The sequence below is a fragment of the Vombatus ursinus genome, unplaced genomic scaffold (genome assembly GCF_900497805.2).
Source record: "Vombatus ursinus unplaced genomic scaffold, bare-nosed wombat genome assembly UNPS02015255.1, whole genome shotgun sequence".
NCBI lineage: Eukaryota > Metazoa > Chordata > Mammalia > Diprotodontia > Vombatidae > Vombatus > Vombatus ursinus.
The window spans coordinates 25,836,543-25,850,199 of record NW_020955033.1 but is presented as its reverse complement, the minus strand read 5'-3'; the positions used below and the strand labels follow the sequence as shown (position 1 = coordinate 25,850,199).

At 40.1% G+C, this 13,657-nt stretch overlaps 1 protein-coding gene across 1 annotated transcript in view; it reads left to right on the top strand.

Moving 5' to 3' along the window:
- Positions 1–13,657, top strand: part of LOC114031711 (GREB1-like protein) — a 148,257-nt gene that overhangs the window by 82,091 nt on the left and 52,509 nt on the right. The window contains exons 12-15 of the mRNA XM_027846868.1: positions 3,055–3,381; positions 4,786–4,914; positions 5,639–5,773; positions 8,566–8,763. Coding sequence (XP_027702669.1) covers positions 3,055–3,381; positions 4,786–4,914; positions 5,639–5,773; positions 8,566–8,763 — 789 coding nt within the window. The remainder of the gene's footprint in view (positions 1–3,054; positions 3,382–4,785; positions 4,915–5,638; positions 5,774–8,565; positions 8,764–13,657) is intronic.

The following is a 13,657-nucleotide window of genomic DNA, read 5'->3' as shown; positions in this document are numbered from 1 at the left end:
AGCTAGGGTAATATTCTTTAGAGAACAGCAGTACACTCCACAATAATTTCTTCTCTCTCTCTACAATTGCTCTGTGATTTCTCTGTCAGAAAATCTTTTGAACCACACTGTGACAAGGGCTAATGCCCAGAATCCTGGGTCTGATTAAGTTGTTAAGAGTGTTCAGAATATATTGGGACCAAGCCTTCTCCTCTTGAAGTAGGTAGCTATAGTGGAAAATCTCATCAGAATTGATATCTGGTGAGTCAGTAAAGATTAGTACTTGATGAGGGGAGAAAAATCATATTATTGTCGTTTATCCATTAGGTGAGCCTAAAGGGATGATTGGAAGTGACTGGAAGCCCATCATTCTCCCCTTGAAGAAGCTTGTTAACCTGATTTAACTTGTGTTATATATCCTTCTTCCCCAGCCTGCCCTGGCTCCCTTAGCTCAGTGCCTGCCCACCAATACTTCAGTATAAATTGCTTCAAGAGAATTGTGAATATTATGGACACTTCAGACAATTTTATTGCATTTTTAGATTCAACGGTAAATATGCTAAATTAGATTAACTCAAAGGTTCTCAAAGAAGGTGTTACGGTACTGTCCATTTTTGTCCTTTGAGTCTCTGAGCTAAGTAATAATAAAAGCTAACCCTTATGTAGTGTTTACTATGAGCCAAGCACTGTGCTAAGTCCTTTACGATTATTTTCTTATTTGATCTTCACAACTACCATGGGAGGTTGGTACTATCTTTACTCCTATATATTATATATAAGGAAATAAGATCAAGTGACTTGCCCAAAGTCACACAGCTACTAAGAGTCTGAGGCTGGATTTGAACTTAGGTCCTTCTGACACCAGGCCTGGTACTCTTTCCACTGCACCACTTAGCTGTGAATTGTAAGGAAATTACGTTTGTAATAAGTGTGTGTGTGTGTGTGTGTGTGTGTGTGTCTGTCTGTCTGTCTGTCTGTCTGTCTCCCTCTTTTCTCAGTTTGGATCCCATTTCCTCAGGTAACAAATACCATAACATGAGTAAATAAAGTTTGAGAACCATGCCTTATTTGCCACTGGCCACAATATTAATGTGTTTAAGCTAAACTAAACCAGGAATACTGGTGCTTACACAGAGTAGAGATAAGGAATTCCCTCATATTTGCAATTTGAACAGGATACCTTAATGGAACACTAGACCTTTGGTTTCTTCTAAATGGGTTTAAATACCAGTATTAGAAGTGATAGCAAAAGGGGGAGTGACAAAGATGGACTGATTTTAATCTAACTCTGACCTCTGTGAGTATTGTAAAAGTAGTTAATTAATGATAGTAGGTGATTTAGAAAGTAGAAATGTAATATAAGAAGAGTGAAGAGAGAAAAAGTACCCTAGGATGTCTACCTTTATTTACAGAAAAAGTTGTTTTTCCAATAAAATGGATAATGGATAATCTTCCATGTTTTTCTTTTTAAAAAAAAAATTTCAGTTTCCTTCCTCTCCCAGTTTTTTGCTTATTTAAATAATCCTGTTCAGATAAAAAATAATTTTTAGAGTTACCAGGAATGGCTTCCTTCAGGGTAGCAGTTTCGCACCTTATCTGAACCTTAATCTGACCAAAGGGCCTGCCTGTTTCTGCAAGACCTATGCAATAGAAGTCTTCCTTAATTTGGGTTAATAAAGGTATGCTCTGTCTATAGTATCATCATTGAGGTATCCTTGGAAACGTGTTTATATCTCACTGAGTTCGCTGTTCATGAGAGAGTAATAAAACTGAACAGATTCTAATGCAGGGGGTGAACAGTACTTGTTTTTACCTCTTGGATTTAAATATAAACTAAAAGTTGGAATATCCATTTACTTATATTCCCAGAATACTACAATCCCATCTTGTTTCTTATATTCCAAAGCCTGTTTGAGTTTGAAAACAGAACGAGAAAAACAAGCTTCAAGATATTATTATGGCCATGGGTCATAATATACAGTCAACATGATGGTGACTAGAGTGGGGAAGCATTGAAGGAAAGCCAGCTGATGAAAAGAAAACATGTTCTTTCTCTGGGAAAGGCATCAAGCTTCCTAGCAAGCTGAGATCCTCTCTCCCCCAGAAAAAACTGGATATGATCCCTGTTACCATGGAGGCTGTAGTAGGTGGATTGTTTGAACTCCAGAGTGCAGCATTGAAGGTTGCGGTAGGGCTTATGTCCAATGGGTATCACACTAAGTCCAGCACTAGTATGGTGAGTCCCCCAGGCATGGATCACCAGACTTCCTAAGGAAGGGCAAATGTGTCTAGTTTAGAAACAGAGTAGGTCAAACTTGTATTCCAGTCAGCAACAGGATTCGATCTGTGAGTGGCTGTTGTACTCAGAGCTGTGAAATTAGGAAGTGTGTTAGGAGGAACAGTATCCTAACTCTTGTTTCTCCATGCAAGTTGGCCTAGGCCCTAGGGTTTTCCTTAAAAGATATGAGAAGCAGCCTCACGTTTAAGTTGGCTCACAGGGACTAAAGTCTCAGGCTCCTGACATCGCTTCCTGTGGTCACCTGAGTACAAAACAGTTAGGAAGAGCTCCAGGCCCACTCTCTGGCACTTGGGTGGTGGACCACAGTGGTCAACCCTTGCTGGCAAGAGAGCTTTACTTGAGCATCAATTTCTGGTGTCCTCAGTACCTTTCCTTGTTGAATATCCCTCTCTCGCTTAAGTCTCCTTTTGTTAACTATTGAATGACCTGTGAGACACTCATTGTTCCATTATTGAACCTGAACCATTAGGAGACTGGCCTGAAACAAACTCAACCTATTAATAAGAGGATTGGGCAAGATGACCAATAAAGTCCATTCCAACTCACATTTATGAGCCTGTAATTTCTCTCTCTCTCTCTCTCCCTCTCTGTCTGTCTCTCTGTCTCTCTGTCTCTCCGTTTCTCCCTCTCTCTGTGTCTCTCTTTCTCTGTCTGTCCCCCCTCCTTCTCTCTGTCTCTGTCTCTCTGTCTTTCTCTCTCACTTTCTCTTTGTCTCGATGTCTGTCTCTATTTAGTGGGCAGATTTTTGATTACAAGTGCGATTCTTTTCAATTTAGGTCCTGATCAGATACCTCTCAGGGAAGAATTTGAGCAGATCATGCTGAAAGCTATGCAGGAATTTACTCTTAGAGAGAGATCCTTGCAGATGAGTGCTCAGTGCATCTCTGTGTCACCAGGTCAGCTCCCCTGGCTTGCTAGACTAATTGCCAGTGTATCTCAAGATCTGGTTCATGTGATTGTCACCCAGAATTCTCTGGCTGAGGGCATTTCAGAGACACTGAGAACTCTCAGTGAAATGAGACATCAACAAAGACTACCAGACTACGTGGTGGCAATCTGCTCATCAAAGATCAGAGGAAATGAATTTTGTGTGGTGGTCCTAGGTGAGTAATTTCATGAATATGACACTGACATAACATAGTAATATTTCTTGCCGAGTGACCTAACTCAGACTCTCCCTCCTTATTCTGTACTTTTCTTTCCCTCTTGGGTGTAATTTCCTATTTCCATTGGCTTCCATTTGGGTGTTTTCTGAACAAATCTAGAGAGATGTCACTTCTGGGATAAAGCATAAAGCCCTCCAATTGGTATTCAGAGCCCCTCATAACCTGGACACCCTTCCTACCTTTCTGGTCTTCCTTTCCCCCACCCCACCCCCATTTTAGGAAGCAAACAGGGTTAAGTGACTTACCCAGGGTTACACAGCTAATAAGTGTCTAAGGCCAGATTTGAACTCAGATTCTCCTGACTCCATGGCTGGTGCTCTATCCACTGTACCACCAAGCTGTCCCCATTCTAGTCTTCTTATAGTCTGTGACCCAGTGACATTGGCCACCTTGCTGTCTGTCACACAAGACACTCCGTTTCCTGACTCCATGCATTTTCACTGGCTGTCCCCCATGCCTGGAATTCTCTCCTCATCTCAGTCTCCTGGACTTCCTGGCCCAAATAAGATCCTACTTTTTACAAGAAGCCTTTCCTAATGCCCCCTTAATGCCACAGCCTTTCCTCTGTTGATTATCTTCAATTTATCCTGGCTGTATCCTGTTTGTACATAGTGGTTTTCATGTTGTCTCCCCATTAGGCTATGAGCTCCATGAGACAAGGACTATTTTTTTTTTTGCCTTTCTTTGTATCCTTTAATACTTAGCACAGCCCTTGGCACATAGTAGTCTTTTAATAAATGTTTATTATCTGACTGACTGGCAGCTGGTTGTGGGAAAGTTACAGCAGTCACTTATTCTTCCATACATCACTTTTGTCCTTCAGACATTTGGGATACTGTAGCACAGACCAGGCCCAATGAGTCTAGGGTGCTTATGACACTTTTTCAATATTTATTTATTCACTGGAAAGTGTTTTTAGTATCATAACACTGACTGGTAGACTTGATAAAAAGCAGGCATGTTGCAGAATGTGATTCCATGAATGCTGTTTTTCTACAAGTGTTAAAAAGACTTTTAAAAAATCAAATCAAGTGATCTTATTAAATATCTCTATATAAATGTCAAAAAAAAGCCGGGCTGGGGGGAATCTTTGTGAAGCCATCCATGGAGTTTTAAGAACTCTGTTCCTTTTCTTTACTGTTGTCTTCTACCTCCCCCATGACTGTAACCCTGCCAGAGCAACTGGGAACCATGTGAGTTGAATGAATGAATGAACAAGCATTTATTAAGCACTCACTTTATGCCAGGCACTGTGTAATAGGTTGGTAAAAATATGTGCCTGGAAGTTTCATCAGACAGCCCGCAGTCATCATTCATTTCTCCTGTCCCTCTCTCCTCCAGGTCAGTATCAGTCCAGAGCCTTGGCAGAGAGCATGCTTACCACAAGTGAGTTTTTGAAAGAGATTAGTTATGAGCTCATCACAGGAAAGGTCAGTTTCCTGGCATCCCATTTCAAAAACACCTCTTTAGGTAAGTGGATACAAAAGCCAGCAGCTCTCCCAGTAAACTGCTGTATTGCTTTTCAGGGTTCTATCATAGGCTAGCCATGAGACTTGTGCTTTCCCCACTGATCCTAGGGGTTCAGAGTTAATATTGTTGTTACTGTTGTTGTTTATCCGTTGTTCACAAAAGGGACCCCATGGTCCCATCAGGGAGGTGATGCCATGACATGTAGGTGAATTGGATTTAAATGAGGGAGGGCTGTGCAAAGTCACCAGCCTCACTCTTTCCTCCCGAGCCATCTGGGTCCAGTGGCCAGATGCAGATCAGGACACTGGAGATGACCCAGGATGCAGTGGGGGACCTTGGCCTTTTCAAGCTAAGGTCTTTAACAAGTCTGAGTTTGACTGAGGCAGTGCCCATTCAGTGATTAAGGCTTAATAAGAAATGAGGCAGAGAATGGTCTCTTTACCTAGTGAAAAAATAATAATATTAAAAAAATATTTTGAAAATCAATCCGGGAGGGGAAGACCTTAGTTACTATTTTGTTTCTTACTATTTTGTTAATGGTCTCATAGGGAAACAACCAAGGAGGCAATCAGCTGTGAACTCCGTCAAACAAAGGCTGAGTGCCTGGCAGTCACTTCTAAGTGCCAAGTCTAACTGGCATGACCCTGGTCACCCTGGAACCTTATGATTTATGAAAGCCTCATTCCTTATAATCCTCTTCTCTCTGTCATCATTTCTTTCACAGGTGATGATCTAGATAAATTACTAGAGAAAATGCAGCAGAGAAGAGGGGACAATGTGGTTACCCCTTTCAATGGCGATGTTAATGAATGTGTATCATCTCAGGAGGCAGCCGCCATGATTCCCACACAGAACTTGGGTAATGTTTCTTCAAACTAGACACGTGGAAATAAGTTCTTAATAAAGATGTGACAAAGTCTCTTCTCTTGTCATGGTTTGGTAGAAAGACCATTGGAGTGAGAGTCAGGAGACTTGGGTTCAGGTCCCAGCTCTTGATATTTACTATCTGGGTGACCATGAACAAGTCACTTAAAAGTCTTCTAAGCCTCATCTATAAAATGGAGATAATAATTGTAATACCTATCTCACAAAGTATTTGTGAGGAAAATGTTTTGTAAACAAAGTACTATGTAACCATGAGTTGGTTTGTTTTTATTTGGGGGGGGCATATAGTCCTGTGATTTTTTCAGGTAATTTTATTTTTATCATGCTAAAGTATTTCTTTTTAGTAGCAGAATCAATCTAGGTTCTAGGTTGATGAGTTCCTAGAATTTGGAAAAAAAAATAAGATTTTCAGTCTTTTTTTTTCTCAAAAGACTTCAGCTGAACTCAGTGCTTTTTCCTTAGTTGTTGATTATGTCTCTTTGTGTTTGGTTTAGTACTTCACAAGAGGATGCCTGGATAAGGTCCATGATCCCAGAGTTGGTGAACTCTGCCTTGTGTTTTGGTGGCTTTCTTCCATAGTCCTTTAGGGTAATACTTAAACTGGGAGAGACCTCTTTTGCAAAATCTGCATACCTTCTGTCTCAAGCAAGCCATGAGAGACTCATTGAGCAAATAGTTCTAAAATACAGTGAGTAGAAGGCCTCTGAGTTGAAACTTCAGGAGCATGGAAGAAATGGAAGAGGGAAGATCCAGGGAGAAAGTGGCTGCTGGGTGGATGATAAGGTTTAGGGTACAAATTCCTAACTATGCCCAAGCTGCTTTTTGATAGGAAAGAACAAAAGAAGGAACAGACAAAAAGCCAATCTAGAAAAGCTGTTTGAGAGGGCCTAGGTGATCATTACAAAGACAAGTGGTCTTGGACCCATTAATGCTATAATGTTTGCCAGCTGTGAGTAGAGTACACAGCATCTGTTTGATCAGAGGAGAGGCATAGGTAGCAGTCCTTTAAGAGATTTTTGTATTGCTGAAAGTGCAAAAATCCACTAAATCCTGCCTATCGCAAGTCTTCTTAACCCATGTTAATATTTTTGTGCTTCTCCTTTCCCTCCTCCAAGGGGAAAAAAACCAACCCACAAAAGAAATCACTCTGTAAAAGTCAGAAGACAAATAATAATTTTGTGCTTGGTTATCAACATTAAATATCAACTGCATTGTGCTGCATGTAACAAAGTGTTGGCCCTGGGCTTTCCTGGTAACCAGTATATGGGTAACAAGCTTCCGGAAGAAGTCCCCTGAAATTCAGAGATGGTTGTTTTTTAAATTGACTTGCCTTTGGGTTTGATTCCATAAAACATTAAGCATAGATTATTTGGATGATTACAGTATTTTCACCATAAAGCTTTCCTATAGATTCCCACATAAAAGTCAGCGCTTTGAAAAAGCAGTTTCATGGCATGAGCCCTGGTCTTTGGCAGAGTAAATCTCTCTCTCTGGTGGAGTTTTTTGTTGTTGTTGTTGTTGTTGTATTTTGTTGTGTTTTTTTTTGTCCCTCTACTCCTGGTGACCCTAACCAATTACTATGAGTCCTGCTTCTGTCACTGATATGCTTGAACACTCTGAAAAGCATTAGGTGGTGTTGTTTTTCAACTAAGTTACCTATTCAGGGACTGGTCAGCTATGGTAGGGGTCATATCAGTTCAGTAAGTGCAGGCATTAGCATTAGAATTTTAGTAGAACAATCTAGAGACTTCAGGTCACCGTCCATTTGCAAAATTGCAACACCATGACACCATTGAAAGAAAAGGCTTCTATCAGACCACAGAGAAAGAGACTTTTAAGAATATTACCATAGACTAGACAGGCATGAAGGAGGGTGTTTACTGGGCTATGTGGTTCAGGAAAATTCAGTGTAATACAGGGTCACATGATTCCTCAAATTTCTTCTCAGGAATACTACCATTCACTTTTTTAATAGCTTAAATCACCTTTGTCTTGAGCAAAAGACATATACATGCACAATATACTATTTTACCCCATATCCTAAGACTCCTGAACTCTGGGGTATGCAGTCACAGATATGCCATGGATATTATACTGCTGTTTCTAAAAAAAAAAAAAAAAAAAATTCTCTTCTTTCCCAGGTAACTGGTGACTGAAACGCCTTATTAGCATCTTTCCTATTTCCAATGTAGAGATTGCTGGATGGATAATTAAGGAGAGTCAAAATTTTAGGTTGATGTGTGGCTACTCCTTTGCGATAATTCATATGGCTGGTTGGTCAGTCAGGAAGTATTTATTAAGTGCTACTATGTGTCAGACACTGTGCTAAGTAGTAGGGATACAAAAATATCCTCCTCCTCCTCAAAAAAGTCTCTGCCCTCGAGCTGCATACCTTCTAATGAGGGAGAGAGCATGTAAACAATCAAATACATAGTCAGTCAGTGAACATTTATTCAGCACCTACTATGTTCCAGGCACTGCATTAAGTGCTGAGGATACAAAGAAAGATAAAAGACAATCCCTCTTCTCAGGGAGCTCGAAGGTAATCTGAGAGGGGAACTGCCCCAGTTTCCCAAAGGTATCAGGACAACCAAGCTTCAGGGAAAGAGGGTCAGCTGCATCAGAAAGTGATAATTCTAGCAAAATGGGGCACTTTTCCTGCTACCCTGTAAGTGTGATAGGCCCTACAACATTCAGAATGCTTTGCTAACTGCCACTATCAAGGCAAATTAATCCTGTCCTTGTGGCTTTTTTGTTTCATTTTAGATGTAGATAATGACACCTTCCAAATTTATCAACCACAGCTCACAGTTGCCAGAAAACTCTTATCTCAGGTGTGTGCCATAGCGGACAGCGGCAACCAAAGCCTGGACCTGGGCCACTTCAGCAAGGTGGATTTTATCATTATAGTCCCACGTTCAGAAATTCTAGTACAACAAACTCTTCAACGAATTCGACAATCAGGTAGGTTGGAAGCGTGTGAAGAGGACCCCCAACATACAGACTTAGATAGAAACCCTCTTTTTTTTTCTTTTTTTATCCAAGTGCTCATTGGCCAATTGCATTATAGTACTGATAGTGACAGTATATGGAATTTTCATGTCTTTTTCCATCAAAAGTCTGTCATTATTTTTCTTCTAGGGACCTATATGTGTTTGTCAGTTACAGCTCAGCCTATTTATCTGGGAAGTAAACATGGTAATTAATCTGAGTTAACTAGCATGAATGGGATATTTGGTATTTTAGTTACCTGAACCCTCCTACCACCACCAACTAATTGAGAGATAACTGCACCCCTTCCCCCCCACCAGTTAACTGAGAGATAGTTTAATTATTCAGTGAAACTTCTTAGGGCAAGGATGCTCCTGCAGACGGTTCTTTGCCACTTGGATTTCTAAAAAAATATATATATATATGTCAATTAAATAGTTTTAGATCAGTTAAATAGTTTTAGGAATACAATGCTGTACCAACCCCCCCAAAAAAACCTGCCCAGATTGACTCACTTTGAAAGAGACTTCATTAATGAATGAATGTCTAGATAGATAGATAGATTAAATAAATGAAGTTGCCTCTTGTGCCTTTAGCCAAACAAAATAAATCTAAAGGGGGGAAAATGCTGTTTTTCATGATATTCCATCTAGGTAGAAGCAGAAAGCTTCAGAAGACTAAGAGAAATAAAGAGATACTTAAAAAATAAAGATTGTTTCAAAAAATGTTAGAAGATAGAAGTGGTTCTGAGAAAAAGAGAACATTGGAAAAGTACTTGTGAAAGTTATCAGGTTTTAAAACACCATGAAAAAAAGTGTGAATGTGAAGTTGACTGGTTTTCTTAGCTGCAAAATAAATTTAGCTACAGGCAGAATTGGCCTGTATCAAAAATGTAGTTCCTATAATTTGAGAAACACAGAGTAGAAGACTTAAGAAGTTCTTAGGAAATTGCAGGCAAATAAAAATGGAAGTTTGTGTTGAATGATAGAATTTTAGAGTTAGAAGGAACCTTAATAATCATTTTGTCTAGTCCCCTTATTGGACAGATATGAAAATGAAAGGAATTTTCCCAGGGTTCCCCAGTTAGTTAGTGACAGAGTAGGGACCCAAACCTTACACTTCCATCTCCCAGGCTAGTGTGCTTTCTGTGACATTGAAGAGTTTGAAGGAAGGTTAATCAGGTACTGGGTTGGGGCAGCTACATGGCACGGTGGATAGGGCACTGGCCTGGGAGTCAGGAGGATCTGAGTTCAAATCTGGCCTCAGACACATAATACTTACTAGCTGTGTGACCCTGGGCAAGTCACTTAACCCCATTGCCTAGACAAAAAAAAAACATCAGTTAATGGGTCAACAAGCATTTATTATACACCTATTGTGTGGTAGAAACAAAAAGACAATAATGAAACAGCCCCTCTCCTCAAGGAGCTTCTGCTGACAGAGGAGACCACTGCTATATCTGTTAAATGTATACAAAAGCTATACCAAATAAATACAAGATAATTGAGAGGTGGGGGAGGCACTGTTTGGTAGCTAGGAGGATCAGGAAAGGCCTCATTTAGGAGGTGGGCCTTGAGCTGAGCTTCGAAAGAGGCTGGGGATTCTGAAGCAGGGCATTCTAGGCATGAGAGACAGCCTGAGCAAAGACAGATAAAGCAGGTGGAATGCCATGTGTAGAGCTGGTTTGGTTAGACCATCAAGTAAGTGAAGGGGAGTAATGTATAACAAGCCTGGAAAGATAAACTGGGACCAAGTTGTCAAAATAGATACCAATACCCTTCCCTTCTCCAAAATAAACATCCCCAGTTTCTTCAGCCTGTTATTTTGTGGAATTAGTTTATTTTTTTAAAAAAATAGTTTTATTTATTTCATTAAATATTTCCCAATTACATGGAAAACTTTAACATTCACTTTTTAAAACTTTGAGTCCTAAATTCTCTCCCTCCTTCCCATCCCTCACCCACCATTGAGAAGGCAAACAATCTATAGATTATACATGCTAAGTCACGCAAAACCTATTTCTGGCATCAGTTTATTAACATAAATTAGTATCAGGCTGATGAAATACAATCAAATCTTAATTCATGGTGGATAAGGGTCATTGTAGTTTTTGTAACTATTATTCTGCTACTCCTTTTCTACTCTTAAGAGAACCATTGGTGAGAAGCAGTCTTAGGAGGGAGGAATCATCGGGGTCAAGGGCATCAGGAGATTAGGATAAAGTAGATAGTGCCTTGCTTGGATTTCTCCTTTGCTCCAATCACCTTTTTTCTTTTCATAATGTTCATAAATATGTCTCATTCCCATTGGATTTGTAAGGTCTTTGAGAGCAGAGGTCACATAGTTTTTTAGCTTTATTTACTCATTAACACGCTCATACTTGTGAGTGAGGTTGAAGTGGAAAAAGAATCTTCCCTCCAACCATATCAAGAGAATGTCATAAGTTGATACCTAAACTTATTGATGCTATTAAAACCTCAAACCATGTAAGTCAATCATGATTGGAATGATCTTGGATTACAAATTTATATTTAAACTTATTTTACCATATGATTCTTAAGATTCATTTTAAGAAGGTGGTAGAGATTTTGGTGATGATAGTGGTGGTAGGGCAGGGAGCAAAAATCAGAGCTAAGGAGAGAAATGGGCACTTTAAAAGATGGTCTTCCAAAAAAAAAATGGTCTTCAGAGATATTATTGCTATCAACTTTGTAGCCCTCTGCCAGTCACCTAAAATTTAAACAATGAGGAACATTTTCTAGGACCAGAGAGGAAAGGGAAAGTTACAGAATTTGGGAGCTGGAAGGAATCCTAGACATCTCTGATCCTTACCTCCCATCATTGTTGTTGTTCAGTCATTTTGACTCTTTGTAACCCCATTTGGAGTTTTCTTTACAGAGATAATGGAATGGTTTGCCATTGCCTTCTCCAGCTCATTTTATAAATGAGGAAACTGAGGCAAACAGGGTTAAAAGACTTGTCCAAGGGCACACAACTAGTAATTGTCTGAGGCCAGATTTGAACTCAGGAAGAAGGCCCATCACTCTACTGCACCAGCTCACTGCCCACCCTCACCTCCATTATACAGATGAGAAAACTGAGGTTCATAGACTTGAAATGTCTTGCCCAGAAGGGTCAAAGTTAGGATTAGTCCCTGAGTCTTGTTTACTGGTGCTCTTAGAGTTATTTCTTTCTGCCTTATGTAAGTTACGGACCACCCTGTCCTTGTAAGGAGAGAGAGAGGAAGGGAGAGAAAGAGAGACAGAGAATGAGACAAGAACATGTTACTGAATGAGGAAACTCCTTCTTCCAATGCAAGTTGGTACCTTCACTATAATTTATACTCTTAGAGACTTTCTTAGAACACTGAGACATTAAGTGGCTTGCCCAGTATGTGTCAAAAGTAGGACTTGAAAAACACACACACACACACACACACACACACACACACCCACACACCCACACACCCACACACCCACACCCACCCCTCTACCCCTTCCTGACTTCAAGGCCCGTTTTCTATGACCTGGGCCACACTGCCTCTCTTTCTGCTTGTGGGAAAAGCCAACAACAACCGAGAATTGCTTTGCAGAAATACATCTGGAAAAATGATTTTGTGTTTTGAGAACCAAGGAGTCCTCAGCAGGATGTAACAAATAGATGACCACAAGGAGAGTCAGAAGATCAGCATTCATATCCCAGCACTGGGGCTTCCTAGCTGTGTAAGAAATTCACTGAAACTCTCTGAGCTTTAGTTCCCCCCCACCCCTGATCCTGCCTCCTCAAAGCGGAAAAATATACTGCCTATCCTCACAGAGTTGTGAACAAATTACTTTGTAAATCCTAAAACTCTTTATGAAGATTAATTGTTATTAAATTATTGTTAGAATTTTCAGACAGCAAACCTATATATATACATATATATTAGCAAAACTTGTGTTTGATTAGGAAAAAGACAAAAAAGAATTTGGGCATTAAGTCAATCACTTAATCAATAAGCATTTATCCTAGGCCCTGGTAATAAAAAAAAAAGACAAAAGTAAAACTTTTTAATAGAAGATACAACATGTACACTTATAAATATATACAGAATATGAACAAAATGAATGTAATAACCAAATTTTGTGCATGGAGTCCAGAAGAATTCATTCATTCAGTTACTTTTATTAAATTCTTTATGTGGGCCAGGCACTATGGTAGATACATAGGAAAGAGAGAAACAAAGCGCTCTTTGTCCCTTTTGCGTGCATCACATATCTTTCTCTACCTGGTGGGAGCTGGAAAGGTAAATAGATAACTCACTTATGTAGCATGATGAAATTTACAGTGTTTGTTTCCTCAGTAATCCAATAGGTGGCTCAGCTAAAGTTCTGGGCCTGGAGTCAGGAAGACTCATCTTAGTGAGTTCAAATCTAACTTCAGACACTTCCTAGCTGTGTGACCCTGGACAAGTCATTTAGCCCCTGCCTCAGTTTCTTCATCTGTCAAATGAGCTGGAGAAGGAAATGGCAAACCACTACAGTATCTTTGCCAAGAAAACACCATATGGGGTCATGAAGTGTTGGACATGTCTGAAAAACAACAAAATCCTATGGGCAGGTATCTCCTTAAAAGATTAGGAAAATGAGATTCAGAAAGGTTGCAAGTGGGGCTGGCTCCACCCCTTCTTGACTCCATAAAGATAGGGAATGGAAGCTATAGGACTAAGCCCCCAAGAAAGAGCATTTTGTATGAACACATCCAAATATCTCCAGCAAAGTGTAGGCAGTGGCCTCGCCTGGTTGGGGCCCGGAAAAGAATTATCTCATCTCTGGGGTGGAGATAGCATGTGGGGGAGGCAGAAGGATGGCTGCAGATCTATAAGTGC